The sequence below is a fragment of the Solanum verrucosum genome, unplaced genomic scaffold (genome assembly GCF_900185275.1).
Source record: "Solanum verrucosum unplaced genomic scaffold, falcon-dt-bn FXZP01000031.1, whole genome shotgun sequence".
Taxonomy (NCBI): domain Eukaryota; kingdom Viridiplantae; phylum Streptophyta; class Magnoliopsida; order Solanales; family Solanaceae; genus Solanum; species Solanum verrucosum.
Window position 1 is genome coordinate 1,102,780 of NW_026020194.1, and position 23,186 is coordinate 1,125,965.

General features: G+C 30.2%; 2 protein-coding genes across 5 annotated transcripts in view; both read right to left on the minus strand.

The window, feature by feature from the left end:
• The window catches only part of LOC125829479 (cytochrome P450 71AU50-like), a 239,725-nt gene that overhangs the window by 176,591 nt on the left and 39,948 nt on the right, over positions 1-23,186 (minus strand). The gene's annotated exons all lie outside the window — the stretch shown is intronic.
• On the minus strand, positions 283-8,212 carry LOC125829499 (TGACG-sequence-specific DNA-binding protein TGA-1A-like). Of its 4 annotated transcripts, none has more exons than XM_049508716.1 (10): positions 8,112-8,212; positions 7,931-8,005; positions 6,403-6,595; positions 6,237-6,311; positions 4,939-4,998; positions 4,744-4,821; positions 4,562-4,625; positions 2,679-2,944; positions 1,222-1,449; positions 283-839 (listed from the first exon to the last, which is right to left on the minus strand). In XM_049508716.1, exons 3-10 carry the CDS (start codon positions 6,583-6,585, stop codon positions 687-689), a joined length of 1,107 nt encoding a protein of 368 aa, XP_049364673.1. In that variant the 5' UTR covers positions 6,586-6,595; positions 7,931-8,005; positions 8,112-8,212; the 3' UTR covers positions 283-686. The 4 variants fall into 4 exon arrangements, with proteins under 4 accessions (XP_049364673.1, XP_049364671.1, XP_049364670.1 ...); XM_049508714.1 differs by having other exon boundaries at positions 2,679-2,950; XM_049508713.1 differs by having other exon boundaries at positions 2,679-2,950; positions 7,931-8,209.

The following is a 23,186-nucleotide window of genomic DNA, read 5'->3' on the forward strand; positions in this document are numbered from 1 at the left end:
AGTCAAAAACAATTTTTATTGGTTTCCTTCAAGAGATACAAATATAGGTGACTACAGTATGAGGAAAGTGCAGGTGTATGAATGAAATAATCGGAATGACAAGTGATTACAGAAATAGGGAAAGTCAGACACCGTCAATTATTCGACTACAAGGGGAGAAGCAAGCCTTAGAGTAAAACAGTGAACTGTATTCCATGGTCCGAGCATGAACGATCTTTTTGGAAGAAAATCTTCATAAAGTAAACATGTATGTGCAAATTTTCTACAACATAATTCATAATATAGTAACAACAAAATATTGGCTCATGCCATCATTGTTTTCTTTCATTTTATAGCAGTTGTTTATCTGCAAATCATTCAAAATTGCTTGGCTCCCATCATAGACAATTAAATACAGAGAGGCACAACTTGGAGTAACTTTCATCAGGAGACTCTGCCAATAACCTCTACCATATTGATTTACAATCATCAAAACCAATGTGAAAAGAAAATAAACGCAATTTCCAAGTTCCAATTACAGCATAGCAGAACTTATATACAGATTTCAATCAGAGATGAAGCAGTGTCTGAATGAGCGCCAACTCATAGTTTTTACCGGCAACACAAGGCAGATTTTAGCTCACACAGCTTTGCTTGGCAAAGTTGAAAACCCCAGGTAGCATATATAACGGTTGTTTCTTACTTCTTTAAGCCGGTTCAGAAAGACGACCAGCCCAAAGTGAGCTAAGAGCACGAAGACGTTTAAAGTACTCTCCTAAGGCAAGGAGACCCTGAGCTGATTGGTGCGGAGCCAGTATGCAGGACATCTGTAGAAGGGTTTCTTGGCGAAGATGATCTGCCTGTTACCAGAAAGGCAAACCAGACTAAGTTGGCAGATGAGTCAAGTATGACCACGAGTAAAAAGCATGTCAAATAGTTTCATACACTTCAAAGGTTCTCACATTAATGGTTAACCTTACTGATTTTGCCTTCTACATGGCCAAAAGCATAAAAACCTCCACTTCTAATTTCTAGAACAAAAAACATCATTCCCCAGGTTATGTGAATTTTGCACGTATCAAGCCATGTGATCATTTCTTTTGTGTAAAAATTGCATTGCTAAGTTATAGTGTGTACACATATTTACGTGCGATGTATCCCAGGTAAACTTGCAAAAACCATTCCGTAAGACTAGAATTGCAATTAGAAAAAATGTAGCAAAATAAAAAATTGACATGTTACCTGATTTACAAATCTAACTAGAGCTTCCAACTTCTCAATGGTAGCAGTCATCTGTGGAAGGATAATCCCTTCGCCTAGTGTACCAGCTGCAACAGCCTCAGCAAGAATCTGATGGAGTTTTACCATTCCTTGGGACAATGCATCTTCTGCCTGCTGACAAGACTGGGTGAGGTTGCTAACCTCCTGGATTTGTTGATCTGACAATGGTTCCACATGTGGCGTGAGAACCTGTAGGAACCAAATGAACATGTATAAGCACTTCACTTAACAAAAGACATCAGAAATTAAACACCACCAATCATAGTTGACCTCCAAAAAAAAAAAAAAAAGCTACGGAAAAACAAAATAAGATCTGCTGATGGATTTGCTTCAACTCCTCAAAGGGATTAGACACTGACCAGGTATCGAGCATCAATCAGGCAGTGGTTCTTACCAAGTCCTCTCAAATGACCAAATCCTTTTGATATTAGGCAAGAAAAGAATTGTAAACCCTCTCAGAACAATTTTCACTTCTACAGTTAATATAAGTTACATATGGAGCTGTCCTCAGATAGGGTAGTTAAGAGGGAGGTGTCCAAAAGTGTTTGGAACACCAAGCACCATTACCATTTTCAAAAAGAAAAAAGTGTTTGGAACACCAAGGCTACAAAATTATTTTTAAAATTGAAGAGTTGCTTCTTTCTAGGTGTGCAGTAAGGGATGGCATAGTCATACTAACAGCGGACTATCTGAGAAAGAGTAGGATAATATTTGTGAGTTTGTGGTTCGTGTCTGTAAACTGTTGTATTCCCATTGTTCAACAGATCGTGGGTGTTACCAAGGACTGTGTAGGAAGCAACTACGAACTGGAAATCGGCAGTGAAAAAAGGACAGCCTGGGGAAAATCACAATTATGCCTCTTGTTGCCATGGAATGAAAGAAATACAAGATTGTTTCAAAATAGTAAGATTTTCTTATTTGTATTGTATTTATGTTAAAAGAGAGAATACAGTGTTGTATAGATGACTGGCAAACTTGATAAATGCTTGTAGACTCATGTGGAGTCGCATAAACAACTTGTACATACTTCTGAGACCATCGTGTGTTTATTGATGAAAATTTTAGATGACTTATCAAATTATTAAAAAAGGGAGTTAATTTGGCAAGGAATCCTTGAGCAATTATGACAAGAGAAAAAGGTAAAATGAATGGAGTAAGCCAGTAGATAAGTTATTGAAGACCACAGGATCTCAGGGAGGACTAACCAAACAAAATCACATCACCCATTATTCATATTTATCCAAACAACACAGACAAAGTTTTAACAGAACTTTAAGGTGAAATTGTAGCATTGTGGCCATATGTGACCCCAGATTAACTTGCATATATGTGTGAGCGCTGAATCATCAATGGACAGATTTTTCAATGAACATGATATTAGACACTGTTATGGCAAGTTATACTAGATCAATCATCACCTTTAGAAGTTCGGAGGGGCGAAACCCCCCAATCCACAAGAAGAAACGCTCAGCTGATGTCTTCCATGTGCCAGACATAAGGTAGAGAACATCAGCATTTGCGGCTGTAGCTTTCAAGCGAAAGAGATCAAAATAGTGATTCAAGCAACCCTCGACAAGAATGCGCAATTCTATTTCACCCATTTGGGAGTTCAGAGCATTCTTTAAATCATCTGTTTGTCTATCTTGCTCTTCCACCCAATGGCCGTACTCCATTTCAAAAGAAGCTATTCCTGCAGAATCATAAGTTAGGGAAAAGCTTCTTTTTCTAATCGAGAATTTCTATATCTAAGGCCTTTTGACAATTTCTTTTAAATGGTAATAATTGTATTCATAAAAAGCACAAAGATAGTGCTGGGATTTTGTACAAGTGAGCAAAAGGCCAACAATCTCTTCAAATTCTAGTTTGTCACCCCCCACCCCAACCTTGGGGCACAGGAGACGGTATACTGATGCCTTAAACTTGTGACGGTACACTGATGCCTTAAACTTGTGACAAGTGAACCAACATTTCCTTTCACTCTTAGACTTTGACAATGCATGCTTCATGATATAAATAAAATTTAAATAACTACATTAGGCTCAATGACTTTCTTCACCTAATACGCGGATTTACTCATGAATATCGTTGAATTTTAGGATTTTCAAAGAAGCCTCTCAAGAACTCAAGGTGGAAGGGTTAGGGTTTTTCTTCATTGAGGTAAGTTTGAACTTTCTTCTTAGCTTATGCATGTCTCGGGTATGTATATTGGATGGGTTTTAAAGTTGGAAATGTGGATTATCATATGGTAGTCACGAAATTGGAAATCTTGAACTTGTTAAGTTATTTTGAGCACCCATATTATCATAATGGATGAAATTATCAGGTTTGATTATAATGAGGGTGTCCAATAGTTGAACAGGTGTTGTCGGAGGTTGACAATGACTTGCATTAACAGTGAAATAACATGATTTCAAACAAGAAATTGGACATGAAACAATACAGAGGAAGAGCAAAGGAAAGTGAATTAAGTTGAAAATTTAAAGGCAAATGGTATGATAATAAGAATGCATCAAGACAACTACAGCAAATCAAAATATCAAAAGAATATGTTCCCATGCATATAACTATCATTTCTGACCATGTAATTGAATCATAGTGGTGGCATCTTACAAAAGTTATTAAGGTACTCCGACAAAGATCATAGTTCTGTGTAGCAGATTCTCTTTTCTTCGATATGTTGTTTCTAGCCGAGATTCTCTTGATTATTTCCCTTTTTCATTTAAGATATTTTTCATATGGTAAAGAAAGTGATCAAGGTAAGGAGGGAGAAACACAAGAGGAGGAAAAGGAGGAAGAAGGAGAAGTATTTAGTTATTGAAAAACTGGTTGATAAATGCTAAAGAACATTATATTCATCAAATGAGAAGTGTAGTTAAAAGGAACGAAAAAACTATAATTCCAACAGGGAAGCAAATACATGCCGTCTTCAATAATTATCCATCTAAGACATTGCCTTCATGCAAGTAATTTTTATAAATAGTGATGTGATCAAATTTGTTTTAAAAAAAAAAGAAAGCTTAGCAGCAAATACACAACCAAAGCTTATTTGAAAAAGTATTCAACAATAACAAAAAATAGGGGCAAACTACAATCCTTACTGAGCAAATATTTGTAAAATCAAATTCCATTTACAAAATTTAGAAAATCAAATCAAGAAATCCACTTTGTACATATCAATCTACTTACTATTATTGATACTCAAATAGATTGAGCAATGAATCCACACGAACTGTATTATATCATTCCAAGCACAATATACTTCTTTTAGCAATCAACAACAAGTCAGCATCAATCTACACACCTGAATTTGCTGTTCCAGAGCAACCTATCTGACTAGCATCTAAACCATCACCTACATACAGACCCTGTTGCAAATGTTTGTTGATTTGTTATAATTATTTCATCCCAGAAAGTAAAATGTTTTTGAGATCAATAACTAGAAAAGATCCAATATCTCAGATGTAGAAGCAAATTTTCCTTTACCTGTTGTCTATTACGTTCTAGTTCTTGTTCCAACTGAAGCAGCTTCAGTTTACTATTTTCCAACTGCTGGACATAGGCCTGAGTAACACAATGTGAATTGAGAATATTTATGTCTCAATCAGAACAAGGTTTGAACAGACGTAACAAAATGGCAGAGAAATTCTGGGTAATGAATGAACAAAATTCAAGTGATACCTTCTTCCGTAAACGACTTTTACGAGCAGCCTCGCGGTTTTGTGCAAGGCGTCTACGCACCTGTATATGAAGGTACGGCATTAAGCAATTTCTATCTAAAGATGTGAGGTTTCAGTGCCATGAAAAGGACAATGAAAAATGAAACAGGAAACTGAAGCAATCATGCAGATGATACAAATCCAGTATATAAGAAAACTACAAAGAGAAGTGCTTGAATCGGTGCAAGGAAGCCGCAAAACATGCATATTCAAGAACATAATAAACTGGGTGGGTATAGGCATATAACAAAAAGGATTCGTTGGTCATAAAATGGAAAATAAACAGACAGGAACTGTTTGATTTTTTGAACAAGTCGGTTTTGGATTCTTTTTTAGCACCCTAATTCTCTTGTTGGCTTTGATACTATGAAATAAAATAGAGAAGAAAGACCTTCAAGTGAACAAAAAGATAAATAAAACCATTTTCATGAAACAAACTCCGGTGAACCCCTTTTTCTTCATTCATTTCCCTCTGAAAGCAGCAAGAAAAAAGAAAGGAATCTTAACGCTCTAGTCGAATTAAGGTCTTTTAACCATACTACCATATGCTATTGTAGATATGAAAGTTGTTGCGAAAGTTCAGTATTCAACCCATTTTCTTCACCTTCCCTCTCATCAATAATTCTCATGATTAATTTTACTGCTTTCTATCTTCATAACCTGATACCTGGTATGCTGAACGAGAAGATTGACTAGTTCATCTTCTTAAGCTAAGGGCATCTAATACCGCAACAATCTTGCAAACACTTACCACACCTCATACCTCAATTTTCTCCACCAATAGTCAGTTACAAAGCAGCAATATCAGGCTCTTAAAATAGCACAATATCAAAATCTAACAAACGCAAGAGCTCAAAATCATATGTGAGGATACAAAGACCTCTCAAATACATAAATGCGGCGTAATCAGGAATCCAAAGACTCACAGCTCTGGCAAAGTTTACAATACATGTGTGGTGGCCTTAGTTCCATTTCACTAAAAAGGAACAAAGATATTGAAGATATGACTCAAGCCAACTTTAGTACTCACGACATTAATGATTGGTTTTTTCTTTCCCAAATAACTGAGAAAAAGTAAATATATTGCAGAATAAAAATTTCTCACAAGGAAAATGATTCCTTGCGCATGAGAATGGCGATTCTCAACAAAAGAGGATTTTAATACATGGCAGTGATCCAACCATCACCACCATCATTTAACAAATACCCACTGGGAGTTGGGTAAAAAGAAAAGCAGACAAATTTAGAAAATATATTTACCTTATCAATACGTTTAGTTGTTTCAGGTTCATATCTGTTAGACGTTCCAACAGTCACTTGTGATGGTTCCTCTATCTAGACATATAATATGTTAATTAGCATATTTTGCTGCATAACTAAAACAAAGAAATATGTGAAAATGAAAGTCAAATGGAAAAAAGTGTACCTCATTCTCTAGTCTTTTCTCCATAATAGGCATCTCATTCTCTAGGCAATTCTCGACTTCAAGAATCAAGGTATCTGGGAAACTGCTACCTTTGAAATCTCCCCACATGCCAATCTGATGGATTGGGTCACATATACCCATCCTTTTAGAGGCAACAAATTGAGTATATGTTGAAGAATTCATTGCCTTTGGACTGCCATTTTAAAAAAAACAAGCCAGTTAATAATTGCCAAGGACTTAGACAATGGCATATGCTAATTTTTATGGTGCATAAAGAAAGAGGCAAGAAATGAGAAGCACCAGAAAATTACAAGGAACAAAATCCACAGAAAATTACAAGGAATACTGAATTTCTTTTACACCACTAGTACCAATATTATCTAATCCAATAGACATACATCAGTATTAGTTTAGATGATAAGCCGCACTTCTTGCAAAAGCAAAATATGTAACATTGGAATAGATTGTGCGTATATTGTCATGAGGTGAGGGGCTCAAAGAAACAAAGATCTTAAATTTCCAGGTACATATATCCTCAAACACACATTTTGGTAATGATTATTTTCCCACATAATTCTCACACATCTCAATGATTTCCAGAAGATCAAATCCATGGTATTCCATTCTCCGTTGACAGAAAAACAATTCCACAAAGGTATCAACAGGATATGACCAGAAACTACTTTCAATCCAGGGAATGAGGAGGTGTGCAAGATGGAGAAAACATAGATTTGATTCCAAAAGTGATCGCGGCTAATGAAAAAAACCTGTGGGAGTTAGCATCTATAATTTTGAGTACGAATGTAAAAACATCAATTACAAGTAGTTGTTTTTATCATCAACTTCCAATAACAGGCCATTTCAACAACTCCCTATCCTTTTTTTTGGTGTATGTTTGTTCCCTGACCATCCAAGAAAGGAGTTGAAAGAAAGAAGCGAAACGAATTCAACAAACCAAGATGATCAACATTAGATTCATGTATTGAGCAAATTCAGCAGCTAAAGCCAATCAAAAAGAGTTGACCTTCCCTTGAATTCGAACTCAACAAATCAAAGAATATCATCAAAGTCTAAGAAACAATCAAAATGAGTTCAATTTAACACCCAAAAACAATTTAAAACAGCTTTATTTTCTCAAATTTCTTGTCCAAAAACCATGCACTACATAAAACTAAATCAGTAGATACCATGAAAAAAGTCTCTAACTATTATTTTTTTCAGGCAAGAGTACAGTTCAATTCAAGCCTTACAGAGAAAAGGGGTGAAAGGTCAAACAAGCTAGTAACTTATTTAAACCTTTATAGCTGCTTCATTTCACAAATTTCTAACCAATCAGACAATAAACAAAAAGAATGACTTTTCTGGTAAAGACTCAATTTTGAACTAAAGGGGTTTAAAAAAACTACCAAATATGGATATAAAACTTCAAACAACAAATCAAAATTACCCATTTCATTCATTAAATGCTTAAAAAGATTTACTATTTCATACCAAACAAAAACAGTAGAGCAGAGAAAGGTAAACTAACCTTAAAGCCAACAACAGCAAAGTCTTCAAGAAACCTTATTTTCCCCACTTCAAAACTCTAAAAGCTTAAATCCTTCTAAACACCCATAGAAGAAAAATTGAATGGAATCTTGAAAATCAAAATTCCAATACCATCAAATCAATAAAGCAATACCCGATTCTCCAAAAAAAAGATCACTCACTTTGCATATATGAATATGTATGAAGTTTGTATACACAGAGAGAGAGAAAAAGAAAGAGAGAAAATTTCTACATGTATGTTTGAAAATGGGGTTAATGGGTATCTATACCAATACATACATATATTATTGTTGTTGTTATCATGTGCTACAGTTGAAACAAGATTAGAATCTTGAGAATGAGAACTTGTCATTTTTCCACTATTTTAACAAGAAAAAAGAAAAAAAAGTCTTTTTCTTTGTGGGGGTTAGGGGTAGGGGTAGGGGTGGGGGTGAGGGGTCCCTGATACCAACACCGGGGGTGGGTGGTGGTTGGTGTCTCCGGCGACCACCATTTGATTATGGGAATAATCGTTGGAGGTGTGGCCATTAATGGCTGCACGCGCCATCAGACGGTAAGATTTAGGATGTAGCCATTTTTAAAAAACAATTGTGTGTTAGCTGGCATGGTGGTGACATCAAGGATAAAACAATGTTCCATTTCTTTTTACTCGTATAATGTTCAGAATCTAAGTTGAAATTCAATTAATTAATTGCTTTTAATGGTGTTTGTTTTCATTTTTATAGCTCGAGTCGAATTATTTAAACTCGCACATGATAGGATCCATTTGCGGGGGGGAAAATCATTCCCAAGATTCAGATCAACTAATCTGGACTTGCGCATTACATGATTTATTTTTAAAGGATTTTTTTCATTCACAAAGCTTGGAGCGATCGATCTGTATCTGTATGTTGCAGGATTTATTTCTAGAAAAAAATGATACTCAAAGCTCAAATCAACTAATCTCAAACTCGTTAAAAATAATAGGAATTTCAACCATTTCACTATCGCCTATATTTGAAAGGAACAATATTGTAATATTGCATAAATAAACTAAAACAAATGAGGGTTTATATTAGTTTAATTAATAGAGTAATGAATTGATAATTGGATTCTAGAATATTCATGGAAATAAATTTTGTTTTTATATATGTCTAGAGAAACTTTGCCCTAGAAGTTAACAATTTAGATTCAAATTCTGTCAAAAAAAATGTTCTTTAAGAAGAAATTTACTCGTATTTTGTGAATATACCAAGATTATAAATGTCATTGGTGTTATAAAAATATTTTCTTTGCAACCATATAGTATATAGTGTGAATAAGACAAGTAAGCGGCATCATATGTGCTAAAAAAAATATATGAATATTTATTAGTAGACATAAACAAATACTTAAATTAGATTTTATCTGACAAGTAAATATTTTAACTCGTTTTCGTTGTGTTTCATTACTGTTAACATGACACATAAATTTCATAAGTGTCTAAATAATCATTTTATAAATTAAAGTGTTTCAACTAATATAGTGAGAGAAAAAAATTAAAATATCTGAATATGCATATTCAAAATTGAAGCAGCTAGTTACTGGTTACTACCAAATTTAAATATATATTTATGTATTATATTTTTATTAGTACTTGATTACAGTGCAGCTTAAAAATATATATTTAAAACTCAATAATAATATTTCATTGTTTAATGAAAGAAAACTAGGTATGAACAAGGTTGGGATATTTATGAAATTATTTTATTTTATATGAATAATAGTTTCATCATTTAATAAAATTAATTACACTATTTCAAATCGAACATAAAATAGAATTAATTTAAATTTTATTTTGAAATTACTATGTTTATCTTATTTACCAACCCCCCTTGACCATTAGGCAATCCAATATAATCGAATATCGAGATATTCTTCCATCCATATAATGCTTTAATTTTCTCTCTTTTATCAAAGCTATGTCCAACAAGCTACAAGTCCAATTATTTTAGCTCAATCTTTTATTTCGAAAATTAAATTTGTTTGTCATTGAGCTTAAAATAACTTTTAGGGAATTCCTAACTTTTAATCATTCAATAGTTCTTAGAGCTACTTAAGTAAAATTGATGCATGCATCAAGTGTGGGTGAGTTTTTCTCATTTTTGTTCTCTCTTTTTATTATTATTAGTATTACACTTGGTTTTTGAACGGTTGTTACGTATTGCTTCATAATGTATTGTATCGTATTCAGGGGCGGAGCCACCTTGTACAATGGGGGCTCAGCCGAACCTCCATCGACGAAAAATATATTATTTATACATGGTTAAAATAATTTTATATGTATATGTAGTAGATGTCGAACCCCCTTCGGCTACTTCATGTGTCTGTTTCTACAAATTTTGAACCCACTTATTGAAACTTCTGGCTCCGCCTCTAATCGTATTGTGTTGTGTTATATTACATTGTACGATATTGTTTTAATGAATACAACGTTTGGGTTGATTGTATCGTTTTTCTTCATTACATAATGCCACACATTCATAATTTGAATGATAGACCTATAAGAAAACTAGGATACTAGGTATAGCTATTAAGAAACGGTAGGGTAAAATAAATATAATTGTTATTATTAAATACTAAGGTAACGGTATCACACCAAATAGGTCGTTACACAAATGAGTATTTTCATTATTACCTAACGATGAATTTAAACATTACGATACAATAAAATTTAATTAACAATCAAAACAAACATTGTACTTAAACTAACAGGTAACAACCAACGGATAACAACCATCCAAACAAGGTGTTAGTATTCTTCCTATTAATAATGAGACCAATGTTCACCAATGCATGAGATAAATATTATAAATAATTCAATTTTTGTATGAAGAATTTATGTTTTTGCCTTGTTTTATATGACAATATCATTTATTGAAGAGTGAAAATAGTTCTATCTTTGATTGTCATTTTTCCAAACATATCCAAATTTAATAATTAAATTAAAGAATGAATATTAATTTTACATCAAAAGTTAAGTATTTCGACTCTTATGTACCTCTTAGTCAAAGAAATGATTATCTTTAAATACCTTTAATGATCATGAAAACTAATGTTAAGCATATTTGATATAATAACATTTTAATTAGTTGCTGTTAAGTATAAATATTCAGCACATCAGTTACAGTGTGTGGTTACTAGTTTACATTTTTGCATGATTTAAATTTATATAAGGTATGAATCAATTTATGTATTATTTTATGTAATACGTAATTAACTAATGTATAAATAACATGCGCGTGTAGTTCACGTGATTCATGGGAGCGTGAAAAGGATCGTCAATATTTGGGCATTTTGAAATGGTTGTTGTGAGTTGTGACGGAAGCAAAATGTGTTGCTTCAATGACTTTTCTTTAATTAATTAATTAATTAAATTAAATTTACAAACAAGTTTAAAAATAAAATGATACGTAATACTTTATTTATTTTGAAATAAAATAAATATTCTAACCCCTAATGGAGTACCTACTTTCAATTATTGAATAAGAAATTAAAAATATCACGTCTTTCAATTGGAATTAAGTGCTTGCAACTTTAGAGAAGGAAAACTTGTTTATTGGACAAATTTAATTAGTAAAAGTAACTTTAATAATAGAAAGAAAGAAAAAAAAAAAGTGTAACGTCAAATATATTTATATTATTATGATTCAGATAAAATATTTATGTAATAGATAACTTATCTTATTTTTAAGATGATAAATTTCATATATAGTTTAAGAAGAAAAAACTTCAAAATAGATTTGTGCTTATGGGGAGTGAGATACTATCATGATTCATAAAAAAAAATTCTAATAGAATATATATAATTAAGTAGAATAAATTAAGAGAAGGTTCTTCTTTTTGTATAAAAGAGTTGAGTTGTTTTTAATACGAATAAACGATCGACTAATTGCGTGGTAAGATGATTAAAGTTTAAACACGTATATATAGAATTTCATTTCGTCAAAATATACATTGCAAGATAAACATGCTTTTACAATTGATATGAATGTACAATATAAGCTATGATGAGTTAAGTCAAATACAATATTACTTTTAGCTAAGATTCTTACGTGTTAAGAAGTATATTAAATATGTTAAAATATTGAATTTCGAATCAATAACTCAATGATATCTCAAATTCATATAATTCAAACTGTGAATCTGTCTAATCCTTAAAACATTATCAATTATTCAGAATTCAAATGGTCCATAAATTCAATGATTATATTATTAAATTCAAATTGTAAATCTGCTTATGCTTAAAATGTTATCAATTACACCTAAAAAAAAAAGAAATCAATTAGAAATATAGTTTTGACGTGTACTATATGCTTAATGTAATCTTTGTCTAGTCATAAAGTGATCAATGAATATATGGAAAAATGCCAAAGTTTGAAGATTATGAGTTAATCTCTTGTACTTTAATTTTTAAGATAAAAGGAACATTAATTTTGGCTTAAAAGACAAGTAATCATTTCTTATATCCAAAAGAAAGACCAAAAGGAAACAAGTAGTACACCCTCGGCTTTAATATTTATTATATGGTCATAGAAGTTATAATTTAAAAAGTAAGATCATTGTAATTAAATTATTAAAATCTTTGGAAGGCAATAAATAAAATGAGGCCACATAAGTTCTACGAAGTTACGTGCCTAATATCAACATTTCAGTTTGACTTTGAAAATAGGACTTATATACCTCTCATTTTAAGTGACTTCCTTGATTAGTTTTTAAATTTGTTAAAAAGAGCAGAAGAGATATTTCTATATTTGAAAAGAAAGTAATATTAAGAGTTACCTAGTACTTGTTATTGATAGGAGGTGACCGTTGTCTTTTGAAATTAGTTGAAATGTGTAAAAATATTCTGTGAAATTATAAGTCGAAATGCACGATACTTGGTCCAGACACCACAGTCATAATATTGAAACTTCATTTCGATATAAATTGACATGATTTATTTGAACTTCATTATAAGTTGACACGATTTATTGGAACTTCATTTTGATATAAAATATGTACTTTTTATTAAGAAAAGAAGAAAAACAGATATGCAGATCTTTAGTATCTATCATTTTATTTTGATAGTAAGGATAATTTTGGTACCTTGTATATAATAAGATTGTGCTTCACCAACCCATAAATAAGGTACAATAGATGGGATTGCTCCTCCCTTAACTAGAAATCTTCGATTTGAGCCTTATGTATGAAAAAAACTTTGGTAGGAAGCGCTCGCCCCCTGTACAAAAAAAGATTGTACTTCAAAACTCCTTTTTTATTTATTGACATTCGTGTTTAATCAAACATCACATAAAATTATATAATTTTTTAGTACATAGATTCTATAAAACAATCCATTTTTAGTATATAAAACTATAAAACAGCATACGTGTTCTTATCAAGCTCGCACCTAATTAATTGAGAGGATTATTATAAGTGGATTAATTAGTTGTCATTCATGTAGGACAGTAGGGTGCATAAGAACCTTACTAGTAATACTTCAAATCATTAAATAATGAATGTGGTGCAGTAAAAAATACTCTTTCATTCTTAATTAGAGATTTAAGATTTGATTTGATCTCGATGAATACAAAACTACTTTTGTTGGAAAACATTTTACATCTAATATAAGATTTTTCAACGCGAATTCAGTCAGGTCAATTACAAATACTCTCATGCATTAGGAATGTCCTAAGAGGTTTCAAAAGCTAGATTGATTACCTTTAATTAGCCTCTATGGTTAAGTCAATAGAGGTATTTAGTCCTCTCAAGAGCATGAAAAGAGGTGATATTAAAAAGTTGATAAGTAATTAATTAGCACACATTCTATCCACTAATGTTATCTTATTTTAAATTTCCCTTTTTTGGGTAATAACTACTATATATTAAAGCTGTTTTTTTTTGAGGACTTGGCAATTTTAATACTAATATATTTGATCTTTTGTGTACTTTGGGTGCCTTTTTGTCCACCCTAATCTCAACTTCCCTCCCTACCTAATGCCCCTTCAAATTCTATAAAGACATAGGGGACAACTTAATTAAGCTTTAATTATTATTATAATTTTGTCTCTTATTCTTGTTTGGGACAACTAGATCTTTTAATTAGATTGACAGATTGACATATATATATATCTTAATTAATTTGAAGGGGTTCACATTTGTAGTAGATTTATTTCTTCATACATTTCTAAATAACCATCTTCAAGGAGGTCCCTATACAAGTATATATCTAATATAGTATGTTTTGACTTTAAATATACTCCATTTTTCTCAAAGAAAATGATCAAAATACACGAATGTATGAAAGTCAACATGTCGAATTTTCAATATGAAATTCATACATTGTTTTTTTGTTTTAATATTACATAAAAATAACTAAATTTGATGGCTAAATATGCATATTCTATCAAATACTTCTAAACATATGTAACATAGTATATTTTGAGTTTTTGACTTTAAACATACGATGTATGAAAGTAATACTAGTAATTTTTCAGTAAAAAATTTAAACATTGAATTTTTATTTTAAAATTACAAAAATATATTGTGTATCACAAAATTTGATTGCCAAATTACCCTTAAAAAAACTTAATAAAGCTATATTATTAGTTTACTTCCTACATAATATAGTAATATTTTTTGGGATGGGGAGAGTATATGTTTTTTTTTTCCTTTTAAGGTTACATAATAGTTTGATGTCCATGCTTATACAATGAATATTCCCTTTTATGTCTTAGCACACAAAAATAAATTGATGTTATAAAATGCTTTTGAATGTTGTAGGCATGGGAAATCAATACTCTAATACCACATGGAAATAACCATATATATATATATCGACAAGTGGTGCATTCTGAATTTTTTCATCGATTTAGTGGCATTACATCATAATATAAGAAAATATACCTCACCTCTCCCCCTTCTACCTAATGTCCAAAGCATTAATAGTATATTGAGTTAATAGCATTTTAATTTGATCTTTATGTTGTTAGTAAATTTTAATTTTTGTGATATTGGATTAATCATGTTTAATTTTTAATTAATTGATATGTACATTGTTAATATTTTTAATTGAATATTTATAAATTTACAAATTAATAATAGTTACATAATTCAATTGCACATTTGTTACATTAAGATTAAATTGCTATTTCATATTTTAAAGTAACAATAATTTTAAAAATAATCTAGATATAACAAATTTCCTATTTAAAGGAACCGAAAACACATGTTTTTATTTTTTGAAGATTAGATATACTAATAATCATATATCACAATAACTAAAATTTGAATTTATCAATAATTGAGGTATCAAAGATATTATCTTTCCTAGTATTTTTTTGAGTTTCCTTTTAACCATAAATGAATAAAGGTAGTTGGTTTACGAATTAGCTATTCGAGTTTTTTAATGCAAAAAATGTATATGCACTAACTAATAATATATAAAATAATCATGTGGCATGTTGCTGAGACATGCACCTAAGGAGAAAGTCTTTGCAACCGAAGTGAGCCGAGTGACGTGACAACGCTACTAATTGAGTTCCCTAAAATGACTTTCAACGAAAGATTGTCTTTGCTAACTATTCTAAGTTAATATTTGTGGAGTATGTAGCTAGGTGGGGAAGTAAAAGCAATCTTTATTCATACATAGACTTCTCAGATATGAAATGGACCACTTCAAATAGGTTCATTGCTTGACGAATAATAATATATAATACATAGAATATTTACTATTTAAAGATGGATGGAGCCATAATAAAATTAAAGAAGAATTACTTATATTGGGTCACTTAAACTAAAAACAATATTTTGCATCTTTAGATACTCTTATCCACGTCTTGCTAATGTAATATTTACTCTTATTCCACATTTTATCTTGTATAGTATTACTTAGATTCTTATATAGTTATTTACTAAAATTACTAATATAGTAACATTCAATTTTTAATATAAAACTTCTCATAACTAACTGAGCTTTGCATAAATTATTATATTAGTTATATAAATTTGGTACGAAAAAAAACATTTTTTTTTAAGTAATACATAATTTTACACAATTTTTCGCATTGTGGATTTTGAAAAATTATAATATCAATGTAAAAAAAATAATTCTATTATTAATTTGAATATTTAAATATTATATAAATAAATAAAAATTGGGGAATAACACCTTACTCATACGTAAGATATCTGGATTAAAAATACGACTAATTACAACTTAATTTTAAGATTAAATAGATCCTCCTAATTATATTTACTAATTACAAACAGTGGGTTATACTAGGAAATAATATTTATTTATTTATTGGTAAAAACTAATCTATAAATTATGCTAGAATGAGAGATCGAAGTACAAGTAAATAGCCATATTATTTTATCTAATAATGATGGCAATGGTTTTTTATTTCATGCCAAAAGTTTTAATCTAACTTGTCGGAAAAAAAGAATAATGTTCGTGGTATTCTAACAAAGAATAATTCTGTTTATTGAAGGGGTTAGTAGTTCTTTTCATTCCTTGGTTATCGATAAATTTTGATTTTAAGTCATTCTGATATATAACTGAATATATTTGACCTTCAATGTCACGATCCAGATCGTCGTGATTGGCACCCACACTAACCCTCTGGCGGGAGAATCATTACTACAACCCAAACTAAACAACTCAATCAAAAACTAAGGCATTTAAAGATACGGAAGCAGGTTTAAATGCAAAAATTATATAGAGTTCCCATAAACTCCAAAGGTTTAAATAAACTAGCCAAACTAATGCGGAAGAACAACCCCTAGAACCTGAAAGTCAATGTAACAAAACTCTACTAACGACAAGTCTAAGAACAAGGGGTACAACCTCGAAATTAAACAAACACTTTAAACAAATAGTTTGTGTCCGAAAGAGTGGACTTAAACAAGAAAGATCCATGACAGCCTGAAAGAACTGGCTCACCCTTGAATCCAATCACGCTCAACAATCATCTAGCTGAGGTTTATCAATAGCCGTCTGAAGATGACTTGTACTCAACAAAGAACAAGCAAGTGCAGTATCAATACACAACCACAGTGTACTGGTAGGATCATGCGGTTATCCCAATAAGTGAAACAAATGCAAGTAACCACAACATTATAGAACAAGCATAACCAAACATATACAATAGTAGTCATCTTTTTCAGGATCAATGTAGCATTCCACGTTCTCAATAATACACATTGGTTATCATTTTAGAGCAACATACAGTCTTCCAATATCAATCATCATTAGATATGAACATAATCATCACAAGTAGATACACAACACAATTCAATGGTCCTCTCACGGAACCCAATTCAATAGTCCTCTCATGGAACCCAAACCCAAATTGTTAGTGTACCGGTTTGTGGTAACCGATCCAATGTTTATGTTGAAACGTGACAACCGATCCCATATTTATGCTGGAATGTGGCAACCGATCCCATATTTATGTCGGAACGTGGCAACCGATCCAAGTTAGTGTGTCGAAACGTAACACACGATCCATTCAACAAACCACAATCGCAATCGCAATCACAATGTATATTCTCACAATCATACAACAAGAGGTGATTCATGGCATACAATTATTCAATTATTCTCATTTATGATTAAGGTGATTAATAATGCAACATTCACATACATACATGCATTATAATGAGCAATTACAAACATATATCACACCAACATGAAATCACAACCATCACCTACCTCGAATCCAAGCTTGAATCCCCTAAGGCACTTGAATCTTCCATTTCTGGATTCTTTTCGCTTGTTCTAGGTCTACAAACAATTAACATACGCAAGGATCAACAATCAAAGGTCTAATTATCCGAATTATAACAAACCCAATAACCCTAGACCAAACCCATGATCCTAATACCCAGATTAGGGTTTTTTCCACCATAATTTCTAGATCAAAACCCTCCCCCATCGATAATCACCCACAAATTTACATTCTACAGATTGAAAAATGGATTCAGGGAGTTAAAACCTTACATTTAGCCTCAAGAGTGGTGGAAAAGTGTCAAGAAAGCACCTAGGGTCGTCTCTTAGCTCTCAAGGTCGAAACTTGCAGAATAAAACGATTTTGGGATTTTATTTCCGACTTAAGCCGCGTCTGTCCAGCTACAGCGGCATGCACGGAGACAGAATGTTGGAATTTGAATTACAAGCTCCCATTTCACAACACACCTTCATCCCATGACACTCAGAACATACCCGTTCACGCTAAGATCAGTTTCAAGAGTTCTACTCGCCCGAATTCAATTTCGTAAAGTCGTACAGGTTCCTTAATGTCTTAGCTATCTAATCATGTGATCAAAATCATAATTAGATCACCCAATTGTTACCAGATTTCTCTAGACTCATCTGACTCCGATTTCGTCCTAATCTAGACTAGGCTAGGAAATTCCAAGTTACTACTCAAAAATTTTCTGGCTCCAATTCTTTCCCCATTGACTTTTCTCTAACGACGGAATCAGGTTGTTACATTCAATTAATTAAAATGTTTACTTTTGATTTCTTCGCTCGTAAATATTCATAAGTTTTATCATAATTATCAATTATTTCACCACTTAGCTACTCATTTTAAGTATGAATTGTTAAAAATTACATACCTCCATATTAAAATGTTCACTCCATGTTGAACGCTAATATAATTTTAAAAATATTAAAATTATAACATAATTTTCTACAAAAAGGGCTATATATATATATTTAAAATAGTTAAAAATTAAATAACTTTTGTTGAATATCATAAAAACTAAAATAAAAATTTACTAATAACAGAGAAATAAAAAAAATGATAGATTCAAATTTTTAGAAACAACTATATTTTTGTTTGTTTGTTTTCTCATTTCCCTTTAAAATTTTATATATATATATATTTTTTTTTTTTATTTTTTTTTATTTTTTTTATTTTTTTATTTTATTTTTAAAACAAGGGAATTAAGTTGGCCCTCCATTATGGACAATATTCAATTATAGAAGGAGTATTAATTAGTTTGGCCCGACAAAATGTAATGTACATTTCATTTCAACAATTGAAAATGAAATCTACAACAACATATTTCTACTTTAACTCTATCTCTATTAATTATTTTTTCTGTTTGTTGTGTTTTTCATTTACATACCTCATAAGAAAAATGAGTGGCACTTGACTATTTTACTCATATTTATATATATCTTAAGATATAATATTTTCTTATTGAATATTTACTTTATAATTAAGATGTCTATAGTCTTCAAAAATAATTACTACTATCTATTATAAAGATAAAAGTAAGAAAATTAATATATCATGAACTTTTAAATTGATAAATATTTCTAGTGGGGACTGTTGCACAAGGTGAATATAACGAAATAGTGATTGAAAAAATATATTAACGGATGTAATTAAGTGCGTGACATATATTTTTATATTAAATAAAATTCATTTTTTAGTTAGGATGAATTAATATGCATCCTCACCTTTATTTTGTCATTTATTTATTATAATAATAATAATAAATTAACTAATATGATTTAATACACGCGTCATTGAATATTTTTCGATTAAATCGATCGACAAAAGGTACTTTTAATTGTATGGTATAGTTATAATGGGGTCTTTTCCAAATAATAAGTAAGAAACCCATTACATAGTAAGTAACAAATCATCATGTTCCCTCCATTTATATAGTTGACCTTACATTTATCCTATTACCACATGGTGCATGCTCCCATGCCCCAACCTTATCATTTTTATTTTTATACTTTTTTATTTGCCTCTCGATATAATTTATATTTGAGTTTGATTTATTTAAATTCACATTGAGGAGGTATCATTTGAGGATAATGCTTTTCAGTAAAGATTTTTTTCATACTCAAAGTTTAAAATTAAGAAAAAACAATCTCATTCACTTCTTTACCACATTTTTTGGTGGTTCCCCCAATATCAATCATACAACACTACCATTAAGTTGTAAATGGTAGTCCCAACATGAACGAAAAAGATTATAAAAAAAATAGAGTCAGAATCAGAATTTTAAATTTGTGAAAAGATATATTATTAAAATCGATTTGAAATTTTAAAAATAAAAAAATATATTATTGAATTTTAGATAAATTATTTATTTATATTAAAATAATTTTTTATATAAATTTAAAACATGACCAAACCTATTAAATTTTGTAAAAATTGAATAGCTTTCTCTTTAGCTCCGTCCCTTATTAAAAGATAACATTATTGATTTTGACCGAGAAGTTACACTTTTTGATTAAAAGTAAGAAAACATTGAAACATAAATGCAGAGTAAAGTTGTTTCGTCCAACTACACTTTAATCAAAAATAAAAATAAAAAGAATTATGTCATCTAAGAAATTTTTTTAGTGACACGTAACTTTCCATTCATGTTATAATGTCACGGTATTTTCTAGTATGGTTTTTACGAAAGAACAAGAAGGGAAGTTTTTCCTTCTCTTTTTTTTTTTCTTTTTTTCTTTGAAAAAAAAGAAGAAACATCATGTCCAACTAAGTGTCTAAGTCTATCAACACATGCCTCATGCAACATGAGCCTTTTGAAATTCGAACCCTGAACTTGATTTTGATACCACTTGTTAGAATCAAGCACTAATTATTATGTCAAAAATTATAACTTTTATCAAATACACTATTTTATTTCTTATCTATTTACTATGTAAGTGTCATGTTCGAACATGATAAAGAACCAATCACCCCACTTCCTTATGAACTTTGCCATAGGCACATGTTTAAGTTTAAAGTTTATTCAAACTTCAAAGTTTAAGTTTAGATAGGTTAATAATATATTTATTTTATTATTAACTTAATTTATTTTGACTCGTTTAATTTAATCCATTAAGTATTTTTTAAAAGAGATTTTCATTTTTTAAATTGAGGGTAGGGGGAGGGGAAATGGGGAGGAAATTACAATGTGGGGAATCGAACCCTCACCAACAAGGTGAGAGTTCAGGTATGTAATATATAGTTATAACTTATATAATGTAAGAAAAAAGAGTTTTAGTAGATACTCAAACAAATTATAAAGAAAACAAATAAAAAATTTAAAATTTAATAAGAATTAAACGGTTTGGATTATGATCATTTTTTATTTCATTTTAGTCCAACTCATTTCATCTCGAGTAAGTTTTGGTGGGTGGGTGACAACTTAGTCATTAGCTCAACTTATTTTGGCATGTGCAATAATTTGAGCCAATCCATTCATTTAACACCTCTAATTCAAATATTGTCATAACTAATGGTAAAAATAAAGTATAATAATTATCGATTTGATATTATAATCCTTTTTAAATTCAATCCGACCGACGAAAAATATGTACAATTTTCTCAAGATGTATAAATTCATTAGGAAATATGATTAAAGTTCTACATCATCAAATTTTGAAAGGCTCTCCTTCTGGTCTTTTTATCTATCACTTTAATTAGTCGATTAAAAAATTATTCCAAATTATTTATCATTTTTAAAAAAATCAAGTAGGCATCAATTTTATTTTAAACAATGCCACCCTTATTACTCCAAGATTTTAAAAATAAAAAATATTACCCTTACTGCTCCAGGAAATGGTGCAATTATTAAGTACTCATTATATACAAAAAAGAGATAAAGTAGTCTGTGTTACCAAAAAAGGGGTATTTTAATCAATCCTTTATGCTTAATGCTACTAACTATTTTTTAATTTAGTAGTTGCGTCAAAATTTACAACTTTAATGTTTTTTTAAAAAAAATAAACTTTTCATGTGGACTAAGTGCTATTCTAATAATCATTATTTGACTTATGTGTCTAATTTATAAGGATGAGTTTGTCATTTTCAAGTTAGGCTAGCAATGTCCCTGCATAAATTAATCAAGCATGAAAAAAATAAAAGCAAAATTTTTAAACTTCAATTTGCATGGTCTATTTCTCCCTTTTCTTGATTTGCATGTTCACTTATTATAATACTTGTTTTTTTATGCAAAGGATGATGGAGTATTCTGGTGGAAAAATAATGGAAACTATCGACAATCTTTTAAAGTTGACATCGATAAATTTTAGGCCTCTGTCATTAATGATCCTTTAAAGTTGACGTCAACTTTCATTTAGGTTCTATTTGTTTTCATTAAGATTAAGACTTGAACTTGAGTACCTATTTGAATGATTAAAATCTTGTCTCTAGATTTGAATACTAAATGATTAAGATTGATTGGTTTTAAACATATATATATATATATATATATATATATATATATACAACAAATATTACAATTCAAATAAAATAGTAGTTAAATATTACATTAACAAATATTAGGAAAAAACGTCATTTTTGATAAACATTAAGATATTTGAATTATAAATAAATATTTTAAATTAGATAAAAATAAAATGGAACTACAATATGGACTACGTATAATAATAATAAAATAATAATAATTGTTAGAAAAAAATGTAATCATCTTTCTTTTTTTTGAAAAAAGTAATTCATCACAAACTAGTCTTAAATAAATAAGTGAAACATCTCTATGTTCTATAATGTGTTTGTCATGTACTCTTCTCTAAAATAAATAATGGACATGATATACATTCAAATGATTTTAGACAAATTTCTAAAAGGCATCATCGTCCAATTTCAACAACACATATTTATGAAATTGCTTTGAACTTTAATCAAATAAAAATTTTACAACAAATTTTATCAATTTTTGATAAAGAAGCAGCAAGCACAAAAAATAAATATTTAAGGGAAATAATTTGAATAACTAATAAAATTAGAGAATTACATAAGCCTCAATTTGTTTTGAAGAAAAAAATATGAAGTACAATTTTTTCTCGAAAATAAATATGTTTCTAGAAGAGTTTGAATGAGAATAAGACTATGTCACATATCTATTTGGATTCATTTAGACTCATTAAGAGATTTCTAAGTAAAAAAAATAAACACACTTAAAAGTCTAATATATGAACCATTCAGATTCAGACCTCCGTTAAGTGCAAATAATGAGGCCTTAGACACCTTAAGTAATTCTTGTTCATTTTAAACATCTTTAGTAGGGTCTCGCTGTGTCATTTTGACACACATATATATATCATTAACATAGATTTTGATAAAATATAAATTAAATTTTAACTTATGGTGACGTCAGTACTAGCGCACGCATGCAAATGCATAATTAAAAATAATAATAATGGTTTCTTATTAGTGACGTTTAGTAGTAACCATAAGTTAACATAATTT